The following is a 16297-nucleotide window of genomic DNA, read 5'->3' on the forward strand; positions in this document are numbered from 1 at the left end:
TAGGTTGTGGTCGGTTAGTGTTCATTTGTTTAAACTATTGTGCGTGAGACAAGGAAATGTACTACTTCCTTAAAATCCATCTCAACTGGATGACTGGTAGCGAACGCAAAAGTGTTCGAGCCAAAGTAACCAACGTTGTCAAATTAGAACGTTAGAGCTTACTAGTTTACAACTCTGTGTGTCTTAGAGGGGGTGTTTGCGTTTTCGAGACGGCACGGTGTCTTTTTTAAGTAAGGCCAAGTTCTGGTCGACCTACACACATATAACACGTTGCTTTTACTTTGGAAAAGAACATCGACAAGGAAATGTACGACTTCCGGCAGGCTCGCACTGGCGGACCAACTCTTCCGGAATCCGCAGCCTTCCGTCTTCGGAGCTACTGTCCAACTGGGTCCCCACCCACCGAACCCGTGTTGTACGGGCGGTCTCGGGGTTGAGAAATGTATCCCTGGCGTGTGGAGGAGCTGAGAGACATCAACGTCCATAAAAGCGGTGAGTTTTTCCCCTTCCCGGAAGTAAAGTGTTCGGGAGGCGTGGGCAGTTTACACGAGATCTTTAATATCTCCTATGAACGTTTTTTGTCCGAGTATAAGTTCTACTTTTGGTGTACTAGTACGCTGACAAATTGTTAGATGTAATGCACTGACACCACTTGCTTCATAAATGTATATTTGCAATTATGTAATACATTAATTATGTGATAGTATTTCCATTTTAAGAAGGAACCCCTAGCTTTGAATGGCATCACATGGGATTGTGACATCACCAGCTTGTAAAGAACCAGTTTGACCTAGTTAAAAAAAAACTGAGCATTGCATTAGGCATTTACTTTAAGCTTAAGATATGAAGAATGCAAAAATGTATGAGGTTCTTCATAAAAGGGAAGTAGCCGAGTGCGGTTTGTCACCAATGAACTAGACAGAAATTTTTACAGAGGTCTTTTCCACCATAACAGTGGGACAAAGTTCAGCCAGCAATTGTCTGCCTCGGGAGGTAGTATCACAGCCACATGAGCGTCAGGATGACACTGTTTCGGTGTAAAAGGCAAATCTGGTTCTTCTGTGGCTAACCCGCTGCTTTTCTGCCTTCCTGTAGGAAAGCCATCATGATTCCCATCACGGAGCTCCGGTACTTTGCCGACACCCAACCGGCGTACCGTATCCTGAAGCCGTGGTGGGACGTCTTCAACGACTACATCTTGGTGGTTATGTTGATGATTGCTGTGTTTGGCGGCACGCTGCAGATCACGCAGGACAAGATGATCTGCCTGCCCTGTAAGTGGGTCGCCAATGACTCGTGTGAGGCGGCGCCCCCGCGCAGCCACTCAGCCCCACGACCGGGAGAGCCCCGGGGCATTCAGAATGACCTGGACCGCCACCAGTACAGCTACATCGATGCCGTGTGCTATGAGAGCAAGCTGCACTGGTTCGCCAAGTACTTCCCGTATTTGGTGCTGCTCCACACGCTAATTTTCCTGGCCTGCAGCAATTTCTGGTTCAAGTTCCCACGCACCAGCTCTAAACTGGAGCACTTTGTCTCCATCCTGCGAAAGTGCTTTGACTCGCCGTGGACCACCAGGGCGCTATCGGAGACCGTGGTGGAGGAGAGGGACTCCAAGCCTTTAGGGAAGACGAATGGCTCGACTGACAAAAAGACCCTGTACCAGCCCTTGCCTGCCAGCAAGGACGTGGAGGCCAGCATGCCCATGCTCCAGAGAACAAAGACCAAAATTGAGCAAGGGATCGTGGATCGATCGGAAACGGGGGTTCTGGACAAGAAGGAAGGAGAGCAGGCCAAGGCTCTTTTCGAAAAGGTGAAGAAGTTCAGGATCCATGTGGAAGAAGGTGATGTCATCCACCGTCTTTACGTCCGTCAGACCATCATCAAGGTCATCATGTTCTTGGTGATCATTAGCTACGCCAGCTACTACGTTTGCTACATTCGCTTCAGCGTCATGTGCACGGTGGAGACGGAAAAGCTGACTGGCTTCAGCACCTTCTACTGCGCCCACCCGCTAGCGACACTCTTCAAAATCTTGGCGTCGTTCTACATCAGCCTGGTGTTGGTGTACGGCCTAATCGCCATGTACACACTGTGTTGGATGCTGCGGCGCACCCTCAAGCGCTATTCCTTTGAGGCCATCCGTGAGGAGAGCAGCTACAGCGACATCCCCGACCTGAAAAATGACTTTGCCTTCATGCTGCACATGCTTGACCAGTACGACCCGCTCTACTCCAAGCGCTTCGCCGTCTTCTTGTCGGAGGTGAGTGAGAACAAGCTGCGGCAGCTCAACCTCAACAATGAGTGGACATTGGAGAAGCTCCGGCAGCACATCTCCAAGAACTCCCAGGAGAAGTTGGAGCTGCACCTATGCATGCTGAGCGGCATCCCCGAGACGGTTTTTGACCTGTTGGAGCTGGAGGGCCTAAAACTGGAGTTCATCCCCGATGTCACCATTCCGCCCATTGTAGCCAAGCTGTCCAACTTGCGCGAGCTGCGGCTCTACCACACGCCAGCAAAAATCGAGTCGGCCGCCCTGACGTTCCTCCGGGAGAAGCTCAAATCCCTGCACATTAAGTTCACCGACATCAAGGAGATTCCACTGTGGATCTACAGCCTCAAGAACCTCAGCGAGCTGCACCTGACTGGCAACCTGAGCGCAGACAACAACCGCTACATCGTCCTAGACGGGCTGCGCGAGCTCAAGAAGCTCAAGGTTCTCCGTCTGAAGAGCAACCTTTACAAGCTGCCGCAGGTGGTGACCGACCTGAGCGCACACCTCCAGAAGCTTTCCATCAACAATGAGGGCACCAAACTCATGGTGCTCAACAACATGAACAAGATGGTCAACCTCAGCGAACTGGAGCTGGTGCACTGCGACTTGGAGCGCATTCCACACTCCATCTTCAGCCTGCATAACTTGCAGGAGATCAACCTGAAGGACAACAACCTGAAAACCATCGAGGAGATCATCAGCTTCCAGCACCTGCGCCGCTTGGTCTGCCTGAAGCTCTGGTACAACCAGATCGCCTACATACCCATTCAGATCGGTACTCTCAACAACCTGGAGAAGCTGTATCTCAATAGGAACAAGATCGTGAAGCTGCCCAGCCAGCTCTTCTTCTGCCACAAGTTGCGCTTCTTGGACTTGAGTCACAACAACTTGACCATCATCCCGCCCGACGTGGGCTTGCTCCAGAACCTGCAGCACTTTGCTGTCACAGAAAACCGAGTAAGACGCGCTCATTAGATCTTTTTAGAGTCAATCATCCCAGTCAGAGTTTTCCGCAAAGGTTGAATGGAGGCAACTGGACTGTTATTGTGGAAGTCATTTCACTTTGGGCTCTTCCTGTGCATGATTGAGGTTTCATTAGACAAACCGAAAATAAATATCTTTAATAAACAAGAAATGAGTCCAGTTGTCTTGATACAACCTAGGGTTAGGGACCAAGACTCTTGACAAAAAATAAATTGGACCAAAATCAAAGCAATTTTCCCATTAAAAAAAATAATGCAGATCCTATTAATCCGTTCCGTACGCCTTCTTCCCTCCAGATTGAGACGCTGCCGACAGAATTGTTCCGGTGCAAGAAGTTGCGTGTTCTGCAGCTGGGCAACAACTGCCTGGAGACACTGCCGGCATCCGTGGGCGAGCTGGCTGGCCTGACCCAGCTGGAGCTGCGAGGCAACAACCTGGAGGGCCTGCCGCCCGAGCTGGGCGAGTGTCGGCTGCTGCTGCGCAGTGGCCTGATGGTGGAGGAGAAGCTGTTCAACACACTGCCACCTGAGGTCAAGCAGCAGCTGCTGGGCGTAGAAAAGGACAAAGTGTGACGGATTTTCTATTTTTTAATTGCCTTGGGAAGGTAAGTGGAGGCCGTGCACCTTTTCCTTGTGACATGAGAGTCACAAGTGTACCTTAAGAAGCCTTGAATGTTCATCACACATGCTCCAGTGCATCTTCTGTGTGGTCTTAACACTTTTGGCCTTAAAGAATCGCTTAGCGTACGCCACCCGGGGTCTGTGCCAAATTGTTCCCCTTTTTTAATGAGCATGTTTGAGTCTTTTTCTTCCTTTTTGCATGTACTATTGAGTTCTTATGTGCCAATGGACCAGAATATGCATCGTTAAGGAACTGTTGACTTGGGATGAGTCACGGGCTGTGTTCGTAATCATTCACTCCTTCCCAACTCTTTAAGCACTGTATGGGGCATTTTATGTAGTGAACTACTACTACATAGTTTTGTCAAAGAAAAAGTAGTTTTCGAAAGCTGCTCATTCCTTGCTGTGGACGTTTATATTTGTCAACTGGAATCTACCTATTTACTACTAAATGCGTATATACGTTTTTCAACCGGTACGTACTGAAGGTCTTGCTCAGCAAATTAATATAAAGTGCGGAACAGCTTTTTCTGTACTGGCGCAAAGCTATATGGCTGTTCTTGTGACCACTATGTCAAGGTATAATCTATACTCACTAAAACAGTCCAATGGCACTACAAAATGGCCATCTCACTATTTTAGGCACGAGTGATATCCAACACAGCCACGGTTAGTCATGTTTACACTACAGGCTACTTGTTTTTAGCTTTCGTAAGACTACTGGACATTTTTAGCTGCCTTACAGGAATAAACAGTGTTAATGATTCACTACGTCCACCGCGGCCTTGAAATGAATTGCTCCACGTGGCTTTGCATGTTGCTAACACGGCCTTAGCTTACATGTTTTGGAATGTATTTATTTTTGTAATTTACGCTGTACCAGTTTTCTCCACTCAACATTTCTCCAGCCACATTATGCTATCTTACTGTCACTGTATTTTGATTTCACTTTTAAATAATTGACAAGTTATGGTTTAACACGGAGTTTTGTGCAATAGTTGACAGCAGAAAAGAACAAAAAAACAACTTAATAAAACAGTAGATGTACTCTGGTATCTGTTAACATCCCTGCAGCATTCCATATTTGGGAAAATGCATTTTTGGGATGGCATAATTCGCTAACTACATAATAACTGGCCCCAGCCTGAGTTTGTCCGCTCATGACATGATCAGCTAAGCTTGGGGAAGATCCAAAGCCACTTTCAAGATACCAACCTGTGCTGCGTGGAAACACATAAAATGCAAGGTTACTATTATACAGAAACACCCACATCCACTACTCCCGCCTATCATGTCAAAACCAATAGGTAAGCAGAACTACATTGAGTTTTGTTGGATACATTGATTAAGAATTAGGTTCAGCTTCCGATGAGCGTGTACTTGATAAAGCTGTCACCATAAGTGAAAGTATTTTATTTTTTTCATTTTTGTAATTATGGAAGCGCTCATTTTCCCCCTGACACTCAGTTTCAAAAAGTTGGTGCCATGGTAATGACAGTCAGACTTGGTCATTGGCACAGCAGAGTTTGGGGTGTTACATAAAGTCGCTCACTTGTATGAGACAGGACTGCCTCACCCAAACATGCTGACAATAGATCAACCACCAGGACAGTAAATCGGATGTAAAACGTGCTGTTATTCCAGATTCTTGGAGTATTTTGACAGCACTATTAAAACATGTGGGAACAGTTTCAAATGATGGGAAGCAAATATTGTCTAAATTTTGCAAGTTCAGCAAAGCCATACTCCAAGTGCGAAGTGAATGTTTTTGCAACACAAAATTAAATGTAATTGAGAACAAAAATCACACCATGTTTGATTGTTGCACTTTTTGTACTATGGTAACACAATAAACTGTCTCGACATTTACTGCTCTTATAGAGTTATTTGTTAAAGAAGGGTTTGAACGCCAGTTGACATGCCTTTGTTTATAATCATTGCCGATTTAAACACGAAAACGTTCAAACAAACTGTCACAAATCTGCTATCTTAATGCTAAGATATAATAGGAAACATCATAGACGAGCGAACGCATATTCGCATTTATGTTATCACAATTCTAAACCCAAACTGCTACGTAACACACATGGAGCATGGTATTTATTCTCTGCTGGAGGCATAAATTCCATTACTGTACTATTGGGTACCTTCTCTGTCGCTTCATGCTGCCAATTACGTTGTATTGCTCTGTCTTTTTTGTGTGTGCAAAATATGGACATGAAATTATTACTGAAAATGTGTCCCTCTAATGTTTTACTTTTATCAGACCACTGTGTTTTAATGTGGGCTATGTTAGTGGTACTTGGAGAGGTTAATATATTTTTTCAGGTGGTACTTGGTATAAAAAGGATTCGTAACCTACTGTATGGAAGTGAATTGGAAACTCAACGAAATAGCCACTAGAGGGCGCAGGAAACTGAAAGATACTTGCTTTCAATGTTGCTGTGGGACAAATCCGACTTGGATGAGTCGGGATCAAGGGGGCGTGATGACGTAACATGTGGCACGTTCCCGGAAGTCAACCACTCGCTCATCCCGCCAGCCAATCGGTAAACCGCTTGTTGGCTCTTCCTCTTACTCCAAGGCTGCAAAACCTTTTGGGGTTTTCTGAGCCGTGAAGACAAACATGGACTTCATAAGCGACCAACATGTGCAAAAGGTGAGCAATGCAATCAGCAGCAACATTCGGAAAAGGTTTGCCGGGTTTTTCGTTTGTTGAATTTGGTTATATAAACTGTTGGCAGGCGCAGCCAATCAGAGCGTCGCAAATGCAAGCGGCGACTGGTGCGAACACTTGAATGCTGGAAATAATTGATGCCGCGTTGTGAACTTTAATACAAAGGAGCAAAAGTCTGAGCTGCTGATCTGCGTGCAATGAACAGAAGCAAGCCCACAAATACAAGAGGAAAATGTACTTGCACAACTGTATTTTATAAAATCATAATTTAAAAAAAGCATGACTTAAAAAAGATAAGTAAAAATTATAATCTATTGTATATTGATGAACGACTCAGTTAATTAGGAAATAAAATATATAATTAACACATTTTTAGAAATGAAACAGTGTATTATACACCAAAAAGGATATTAAATTGTTTTTTAGGTAAAGTATACCGAAAAATTAAAAGCACTCTAAAAGCCTAACATACCCCAACATGAAATTGATTTTGATTTTAAAAATAATATAAATACTCAGGAAAAAATGATGGGAAAATTGTCATTTGTATATTGTAAATTGAAGTAATTTATAATACGCTAAAAGTCACATAAATCAATAAAATGAATAAACGGTCTGTTGCACAAAATAAACAAACAGATAATTAACGTATAAATATTTAAGTACTACTAAAATGCATTACCATAAAGAAACTTAAATGGAAAACTTAAGTAAAATAAAAACACGATTTCTTGGTTTTGTTTTCCTTTTGCGCCAGTTCAGTGTGATGATAACCATAAAACAGGAAATTAATCAATTAATCCTTTTGAGCATTTCTCTTGAAAACTAGGATGAGAACTTCAAAGCGACTCAAATTTAGAACGTGAACAACGAAATGAAATGTAAGTAAAACTTGGTGCGGTGTCCTGTGTGTGTGTTTGGTAGTACTTAGAGGACGGCTACGTGGTGCTGGATGAGCTTCTGACACCTGGTGAGTGTGATGAGCTGCGTCAGCGGATGTCGGAAATTGTGGAAGTGATGGACGTGCCGGCGCACTGCCGCACCACTTTCTCTACGTACCAGCACGAGCAGCTCAAAAAGCAGGTCAGTAGTGGTTTCAGTGGTCGCAAGTAATCAAGTACAAATACTTGTGTTTAAGTAGATTTCTTAAGTTATTGTGTGTAAGTAGATTTCTTAGCTGTACTATTTCTTTTTAATCTTACGCACCGGGTTTTTATTGTATGCCTTCCTCGACACCTCACTTTGCAAATGCAGAGCGCTTATTTTAGGTCTGTCACTTGTTGCTAGGCAGAATTAGTAAAGACAGAGAAAGTTGGCAATATTTTTTTTTTTATTAGCACGCCTTCTAACTGGATGTGTTTGGCACTCTCCTTATTTTCCCGTTGGGAAATAAATACGCTTTTTGTAAAATGTATGACACCAGTATGTAGAAGAATTTCTTTGCGCCATCTACTGGATGTAGTAAAAAAAAATCATCTTGTCTTTGTTATATAAACAACTGATTCATTGATCCTAGTGGGTTGATAGATGAGTTTTTTTTACTATATTCTTGGAAGTACGTCTATTGTTGTGCTTTTGACTGGCAGGGAAACGCCGACTATTTCATCACCAGTGGAGATAAGATCCGCTTTTTCTTCGAGAAGGGAGTTTTTGACGACAAAGGTCAGTCGACATATTCAATGTATTCTTTGGCTCCTCAACCACTTTGGTGAAGTTTTTTTTTTTTTTGCACCCGCAGGAGAATTTGCGGTACCTAAGCATCTATCTCTCAATAAAGTGGGACACGCGCTTCATGCCTATGAACCTTTGTACACTAAAGTGACACATTCAGCCAAAGTTCAGGTGAGAAAGTAACCAGGCCAGAGTGTTCACGATTAGCTTATGATACACAACTGAAATGCTCTCATACTCACAAGTAAAGTTTATTTCACTCGTCTACATAAATGAAATAATGAAAGAACTAGAACACCTTTTTTTTCTGACCTTTTTTGGGGGGGATGGCCTCAACTAAAATTCCATATATTTAAGAATAAAACTAATCCTAAAACGAATAAAAACTCAACTAAAATGAAGGATTAAAAATATCTAATCTAACTTCCTCTAAAAATTAATAAAGAAAAAAAAAACATTGAAAAAAATTAATCCCAAACTACTATTATAATCCCAATACACAGAAGTGATTTTTTATATTCTCAAGTGAAAATATTTCAGTAGGTTGTTTGAGAGCAAAAAAAAATTGCTTACATTTTTGAGAGTATTTCACAAGCGGTTTTAAAAGTGTTCGTTCCACGTGTAAATGTCATGAGAGCATTTGAGTAGTGTGTGTGAGAGGTTACTCACGGGGTTGTCGTTGTCCTCTCAGGGTATCGCCAGGAAGCTTGGGCTAGTTCATCCAGTTGTCCTGCAGAGCATGTACATCTTCAAGGTCAACTAACACAACAGGCACTTTACATTCAAGACAACAAAACTTGATTTTCATGGAAACCGTATTTTGGAATAGATTTGTCATATTTTGCACCCAAAAAAATCTGTGATTTATTATTTGTATTTTTGGGTGTAAATATTTTATAATGTTTTTTTATGTACAGTATCTTATGCTTCTCTTTTCACATTTCAATATTTACGCGGTTGTCCCCAACCACCCCCCGCCCCAAAAATGGGCGTCCGGCTGGACCGTTCCCCCCCCAGACGAACTGCTCTGCCCCCGATTTAGATTTGGATACTAAAATCTAACGATTTTATGTGCAATACTAAATTTTTACCATGTTTGTTACATTATTTTAATTTCCATGCTTTATTTAAAAAAAAAACATTTCCATACAATGTATTCACATTTTTTAAATATTACAGTATTTTTCATCATATACATTTTTGTTCATCATTAAATAGATTTTCTTTTGTGTTGTTACCGAATGTTAGCAGTATTTTTTTTCTCATTTTGATTCTTAGATTATTTATTTTCCTCCCCTTGCAGCAACCTGGGATTGGCGGAGAAGGTCAGAACAAAGTCAAATTGTTTAATGAATATACAAGGCAAAATACCATCTTTGAATATATACTTGAGCTAACATTTGTTGCTTGATTCCCCCACCCCACCCTCCTTAGTGACACCACACCAGGATGCCACCTTCTTGTACACGGAGCCCCTGGGGAGGGTGATCGGCCTGTGGGTAGCCCTGGAGGATGCCACCGTCAACAACGGCTGCCTGTGGTTCCTGCCGGGCTCGCATAACAGTAGGTGGTCACTTTATTAGGCACACACAGGCAATCTTAACTCATTCACTGCCAATGACGGCTATAGATGTCAAAAATCTTTTATTTTTTTTAATTTGGCTGGCAGTGAATGAGTTAATTCCTTTTCCTCCCCCCCGTGCAGGCGGCGTGACTAGACGGATGGTGAGGACGCCGCCGGGCACCTTCCCCCTGACGGACTTCATTGGCACAGAGCAGGACTACAACAGCGACAAGTTTGTCCCAGTAGAAGTTAAAAAAGGTACGTTCAAATTTATTTTAAGGAGCTACATTATGCGGAATGTCCTAGCCTACACGTTTCAAGCAAAAAACAATGGCAAAAGTCAAATGAAATAGTTCCCAACAAAATGGAGGGAATTATGAACATTCAATTATGGTGGTTATCATGTGTGTGAATCTGATCACTTAAATCTGAACACAGCCACACCCTCAGATAAGAGGGTGTGCAGTCTTGTGCAAACGCATCATCTGAGTTGTTCAGTTTTTACTTCCTGTCTCATAAAGCTATAAAAATGATTGAGTAGTATACAAATCATTTATCTTGGTCTAATTTCTCTTTATCACCAAACCTGGCATTTGAACAGGGGTACGTGTGTCAACACTGTATCAATCTAATGTGTAGGTGGTGTGGTGCTGATCCACGGGCAGGTGGTGCACCGTAGCGCTGAGAACGTGTCGGAGGACTCGCGCCATGTGTATACTTTCCATCTCATGGAGGCCCACCACACCCGCTGGAGTCCAGATAACTGGTCAGACATTCAAACACAAAGACTTTGATTTCCTATAAAGCAGGGACGGGCAACTTCAACTATGGAGGGTCCTCCACAATTTTTTAATCAGTGCTACTGGGAGGGCCACATGAGACCTCGCACCTCCTAAACAGATTGGGACAAAAATGTCATGTGGCTAAAATACTATAAAAGGTCCAGCCTTTAACAACAAAGGGTTTGTACAATTGAAAAAAAATAGGCAAGCAAGGCTGGAAGCTTTATTTATTTAGAGCATTTTCTACACAAGATAACTCAATCTGCTTCACGTAGTTATAAAATAACAACAAATTATTTGAAGACATTTAAAAAAAAAAACTGAAGAATTTATCACATTTGAAAGCAAAGTACAGAAATAAAAAGTAGTTTGCTAAAATTACTAAAAGAACAGGAGCCAGAAATGACCACATATTGAGATTTTTTTCCCATGGGAAAGGGTTCTTGTGTATAAAAAAAAATTACCATTCAAGGATGGCACTGAACTGTTGAGCAACAAACCAACATTCCGTGCAAGATTTTTTAGTTTTTGTAAACCCCTCAAATTCTTCAGAAATCACTGATGAGCCTAATGTCTGATTTTTTTCTACTGAAAACAATTGTTGGCTAACCGAACCACCCTCATCAATATAAATAAAATAAAATGTAAATAATATAAAGTGTAAAAAAATAAAAGGTTTATCATCTTAATTGGTGAATCTGTGTGAATACATGGGCTCCTGTAGTGGAGGAAACATGTTCAGAATTGTCATTACTCAAGGGGCCACTCAGCGTGTAGGTGAGGGTCACGTGGAGTAGCCCATCCCTGATGTCCATCATTACCAACCAACGGAAAAAAAGTGATTACTATACGATTGGTTCAGATTCTTCACATTTATTCCTTTCAGGCTGCAGCCCACAGAAGAACTTCCTTTCCCGGCTCTTTACACCAAATGAGGAACTGGATGATGGTGTGTTCCCAGCTAGGAATTAATGATGAACACAACTGATTTTGTGCATGTACTTTAATTGTCAAGATTATTGTCAAAACAGGACATTCGTACGAATGATAATTTATTTTCCAATGTACACAAATCACACATTGTGACACGCTCCTCATGCAACGTGACATGAATAAAAAAAAAAAAATAAAAAGCAGGGACATGCTCATACAGTATGTTCGAAGAAAACATTCAATCAGAATTGTTGGGAGAAGAAAAAAGGCCCAAAAAAGAATTGAAGTAGAAAATGAATCATCACAAATATTTGAAAAGGTCCCATCAAATATGCCAAAAACAAAAAATTCTATTTTGCTTTCGCATGACATGATTAATGATGTGAAAATTGAGGAGTTCAGGAAACATGATTGTTAGAGAGGGAAAACAACTGAAAACGGCACAAGAAAATAAATCGTTGAAAAGGAACCATGAAACCTGCAAAAAAAAGTGACATGATTAGAAATGCTGGGACATGTTCATGTTACAATTGAGGATTAGAAGGAAATATTAAATTATGAGAAAAAAACATTTTTCTCGAATAAATAATTGACAAGGTTGTATGAAACCTGCAAAAAATAAAGTCTGCTTTTCATTCATAGGCAAGATTAAAAGAAGGCAGCACTCGATCATCATGATCGATTGGAATAGAAGCTTTTTAAATAAATACTGAAAGTGGTCCCACCATAGCTGCAAAAAAAATAAATAAATAAATAAATGTTCCCGTCTAAGACTGGGAGCGGCCTTTTGCCGTCATGCTCTCTCATCTACAACCAACTCTGGCTGCCTGATGTCAAGGCATGAACACGACTTAAGGCTTCAATGATGAATGCGAACGAGATGCAGAATCAGAATCACACTGAACACTACTCACACGGTTTGGGAAATTGGCTCAAGTTTCACAATGAGGCGAAAATGCGCCGTGACTTTCACAGGTGACCTGAATTGGACCTTCTGTCGACTTTGAAACTTCCAAGCTGTTCAATGTCTTCACTATTGAACTATTTTAATTATTTTTTTTTATCTAACACCTGTTTCCGACCGTTTATTTGCCTCGTGCTATGACGCCATGTATCTAGTACCGTAATGACACGTCACACTGGTTAAGTTTGTTGTCTTGTATTTGTTTTGTTTTAGTCTGCTTGCTTTGTCGGCGTTGCACATGAAAACCTGTTGTCAGTTGGTAAATAATTGGCCAATTTGCTTTAATGTACATTTTTGTGTGGGGGGGAACCTATCCCACGTAATTTGCTGATTGAACCTTATTCACCTACTTAGTGCATAAGCCAGCGCATCGTCAAAAGTAGTGCTTTGCCGCCAGCTTGTCTCTTGGGCGGCCGTGGATTATTCACAGATTTTTGCTATCGCTACATAAGTGTACGACGTACACTGTACGTATTCATCTATTTTTGGGGTTTTTAATTTCATGTGCTAGGATAAAGGAGTGTATGAAAGAGGTTGGTACTTAAAACCAAAAAAATGTATCAAGTCATCTGGAACACATTAATGGGATTTCAATTTGATTGTCACAAAATTTTCAGAAAAAAAGAGGATAGCTTCTGCCCCGCCCCCCCCCCCAAAAAATCCACAAATTACGAATACGCGCGGAACGCTGTCGTGCACTGATGATCAGTGTGTTGCTATGAGGGTGCCCTCTTGTGGTACAAAAAAGAATCGCTGCCAAAGTGAAGTGCATTTTAGTTTCATTCTGAAATTTCAACCCAATGTATCATATCCCTAACTTTGAGTGGTTCATGTCAAATGTTCTAAAATGTGATTTGTAGCCATGACAACTTCCGCCTCACTTGCGCTTTTTCCATACGTTGCCACGACTGAGTTTTGCCAAGTTTTGTCGTCTTTTGTGCCGTTCACTGTCAGCTACTCTCGTCACCCTGTCAGAGCGTGAAGAGGATAAGCAGGTAGAGCGGCAGCAGCAGGTTGTCAATCTGCGACGTGTACGCCTCCAGCATGGCCACCAGCGCCACCGAGCCCAGTATCCATGAGTAGGCGCCGTTGACGTTGACGCCCATGTCGAAAATGAGCAGCACGGCCACGCCGATGATCTGAGCCAGGACCGACGTGGCCGTGCCCTCCATGGTCTTCTTGGTGCCGGGCCATCGGATCTCGCCCAGCGTGCTTCCGAACACTGATGCCGCCGTGTCGCCGATGCCCACCGCCAGCACTCCAGCATAGGGCACCAATCCGCCCGCCCCGGGGAGTGTCCCCTTGGGCGCACACGCCCCCGGGAAGAGCCAGATGGGCAGCGCCATGCCCAGCAGGAGGTAGACATGGGTGAGGATGAGCGGTCCCGAGTCACGTTCATCCAAGAACAAGGTGAGCAGCTGGCGAAGAGGCTGGCCGAGAGGTTTGATCCGGAAGTAACGCACGTACTCCAGGAAGAGGAAGACGGCCAGGCAGCCCGCCGATGCCACGTGCAGCAGCTGGCGGTCGTACAGGAGCCCCGGGACGAAGGTGGCCACCACGATCACGTGGAAGTACTTGCGCACCACCGTGGAGGCCTGGTGCTTCTTGCAGCCGGCGCGGCGCTGGTAGTTCTGATGCAGTACCACGCAGGTGGCAGCCAAGCACAGCGCCACCCAGTACGCCACGAGTTCCATGCGGCGCCGGTTAAAGGTGACAAAGTCCCACAGCCACATGATGGGATGGCGCCCGATAAAGAGCGCGAGCCACGGCATGAGGATGCCGAGGCCCAGCACGGCCGTCATGGTGTGGAAGAAGAGCGACGACACCCACGTCTCTGACTCCATGAAGCAGAAGAGCAGCGCAAAGACCACGCCCAGCAGGAGCGAGCCCACCACCAGCACAGGCAGCAGGTAGTGGACCGGGTCGCCCCCCTTGGCCTCGCCCCAGCTCAGCGAGCGCTTGATGAGTTGGTTGACCACCAGGCTGATGCCGCCTACAACCAGGAGCGCCTCGCCCGGAGTGAAGCAGCGCGGCAGCAGGTAGAGCACGATGAGGCTGAGGTACACAAAGATCAGCAACACCTCCAGGACCTCGATCACCTCCGACACCGTCAGAGTCTGCTTGGCGGTGTACAAAATGGCGCTGGCCGAGAGGCCGGCCACAATGCAGGTGTTGGTGGGCACAGGTCTCGTAATGCCCAGCGCAATCAGCGACAGGAAGAGCGCCAGGACCATGCCGCTAACCGTCACCACCATTGTGAAGCGCTCCAGATGGACGCTGCCTGCCGAGGCGCACTTGGCCCGCAGCACCAGACCCAGCAACGGCATCACCATGGAGGCCGGGACGATGCCGCTGTTGGCACCAGGGCGGAATTGGAAGACGGCGCCGCCCGACTTGAGCAGGCGGTCCCACTTGTGCTGCACGTAGAAGGCTTGGATGAGCAACGCCACGGCGCACCATGAGTGCTGGTTCCACAGCGCCGTGTGGACGCACACAACCACCGCCGACACCACGGCGGACTCCACCAAGACCGGGTTGACGTGTGCAGTCATCGCTGAGGACGGGCAAGCGGGCTTGCGATCAACAAACGCTGCCGTCTGTCACTTCTTCATTTGGGCCACACTTCACTCTGAAACAATTCAGTTGAAAGTGGAAACACAGGTGTCAAACTCAAGGCGAGGGTGCCAGATCTGACCCGGCGCATCACTACATGTGGCCCATAAAAGAAAGTAAAACGTGCCTAATCGGCTGCAGCTATTGAATAGTTTTACAACTGAATAGTCTTCCAATAAATTGAGTGATGAGATAATGAGATGAGAGATGAGATTTTGAGTGTGCAAGGATTCAAAAGGCAGGCCTTGACAAATTTGAAATTACTGTGGAAAAAACTGTCCCATTTTATAGTTTAAATTACATCGCAACAACACAAATGGAATCTGATGAGACAAAAACAAATCAGCATCCCATACACATTCTGGAGTGACTTAAATTACTCTGATTTCATTGAACAACTGTTAGAATATAGGATGTAAATGTAGGCCAGCAGAGAAGGCCTTGTGACTGCTCACCACTGTATAAATCACTGATATCTGGGTGAACCTGACACGCTCACATTTACACACACACACACACACCCACCCCCGCACACGTTCGTTGCACAATAACCTTTAGTTTCAGTGGGGGGTTGCAAATTGTGTTTTACCCCCAATGGCTGAGGAGGTATTAGTTATGTAATATTTATGGCAAAAAAAAGCTTAATGTTCTAAATATTTATTACGTACCTGTCAGATTTGCAGAGACGCTGCAGGCTACCAACAGAACACTGCAGACTCTGCGCTATCCTCAAAGCTCCACTGCGAAGAATAAACATCGAAACAATCATCATAAACAGCGAGGCTGCACAGACCGTCAGAATAATACGTACCCCGTTGTCATATGGACAAAGCAAGTGAAGGGCGTCTTATTTTCTCCGCTTTGTCAGCGATCGGTCGTCTCCCAGCCAGTAGGAGGCCGCCATGTTTTGCCAGCCGGGTCACGTGTTACACGGCTTTCCATTGCTTCATTTCATTTATTTATTAAATTAATGATTACTAAATGATAGTAACCCAGTAATACACCTAAAAGTAAATCTAGTAAGAAAATTATGATGAAAATAATTTTATTCTATCATACACAAGATAGCGGCAGTACAACTCCCCGAGGACGACATTGTTTGACAGCCCCGAACTTCAAGCTCTAAATGATGATATATATTTTTAGAGATAATCTATGTCTACCGGGTAATATTACAATATAAGTCCCGGTGTGACGTTATTGCAATGCGTCCA

At 44.0% G+C, this 16297-nt stretch overlaps 3 protein-coding genes across 3 annotated transcripts; 2 read left to right on the plus strand and 1 right to left on the minus strand.

Moving 5' to 3' along the window:
* Positions 1-199: 199 nt before the first annotated feature.
* On the plus strand, positions 200-5748 carry lrrc8aa (leucine rich repeat containing 8 VRAC subunit Aa). The gene is made up of 4 exons (XM_088280991.1): positions 200-230; positions 324-492; positions 1096-3232; positions 3556-5748. Exons 3-4 carry the CDS (start codon positions 1106-1108, stop codon positions 3829-3831), a joined length of 2403 nt encoding a protein of 800 aa, XP_088137117.1. The 5' UTR covers positions 200-230; positions 324-492; positions 1096-1105; the 3' UTR covers positions 3832-5748.
* Positions 5749-5884: 136 nt separating this feature from the next.
* On the plus strand, positions 5885-11709 carry phyhd1 (phytanoyl-CoA dioxygenase domain containing 1). Its single transcript, XM_088280993.1, has 10 exons — positions 5885-6538; positions 7481-7639; positions 8143-8218; positions 8295-8398; positions 8919-8981; positions 9531-9552; positions 9662-9790; positions 9933-10049; positions 10431-10557; positions 11460-11709. The coding sequence occupies exons 1-10, from the start codon at positions 6506-6508 to the stop codon at positions 11506-11508; spliced, it is 879 nt and encodes a 292-aa protein (XP_088137119.1). The 5' UTR covers positions 5885-6505; the 3' UTR covers positions 11509-11709.
* dolk (dolichol kinase) lies at positions 11562-16007 on the minus strand. The gene is made up of 3 exons (XM_088280992.1): positions 15895-16007; positions 15752-15823; positions 11562-15099 (listed from the first exon to the last, which is right to left on the minus strand). Exon 3 carries the CDS (start codon positions 15020-15022, stop codon positions 13442-13444), a length of 1581 nt encoding a protein of 526 aa, XP_088137118.1. The 5' UTR covers positions 15023-15099; positions 15752-15823; positions 15895-16007; the 3' UTR covers positions 11562-13441.
* Positions 16008-16297: the final 290 nt, after the last annotated feature.

Source organism: Idiotropiscis lumnitzeri, chromosome 18, assembly GCF_059441095.1.
Source record: "Idiotropiscis lumnitzeri isolate Australia: NSW breed Sydney's pygmy pipehorse chromosome 18, RoL_Ilum_1.0, whole genome shotgun sequence".
In the NCBI taxonomy this organism is placed as follows: domain Eukaryota; kingdom Metazoa; phylum Chordata; class Actinopteri; order Syngnathiformes; family Syngnathidae; genus Idiotropiscis; species Idiotropiscis lumnitzeri.

Coding starts and splice junctions, on each gene's coding strand:
- dolk (XM_088280992.1), bottom strand. CDS start 15,022: ATGACTGCACACGTCAACCCGGTCTTGGTGGAGTCCGCCGTGGTGTCG.
- lrrc8aa (XM_088280991.1), top strand. CDS start 1,106: ATGATTCCCATCACGGAGCTCCGGTACTTTGCCGACACCCAACCGGCG. Junction 3,233..3,555: donor TTGCTGTCACAGAAAACCGA/GTAAGACGCGCT, acceptor TCTTCCCTCCAG/ATTGAGACGCTGCCGACAGA.
- phyhd1 (XM_088280993.1), top strand. CDS start 6,506: ATGGACTTCATAAGCGACCAACATGTGCAAAAG. Junction 8,399..8,918: donor CACATTCAGCCAAAGTTCAG/GTGAGAAAGTAA, acceptor TTGTCCTCTCAG/GGTATCGCCAGGAAGCTTGG. Junction 10,050..10,430: donor CCCAGTAGAAGTTAAAAAAG/GTACGTTCAAAT, acceptor TCTAATGTGTAG/GTGGTGTGGTGCTGATCCAC.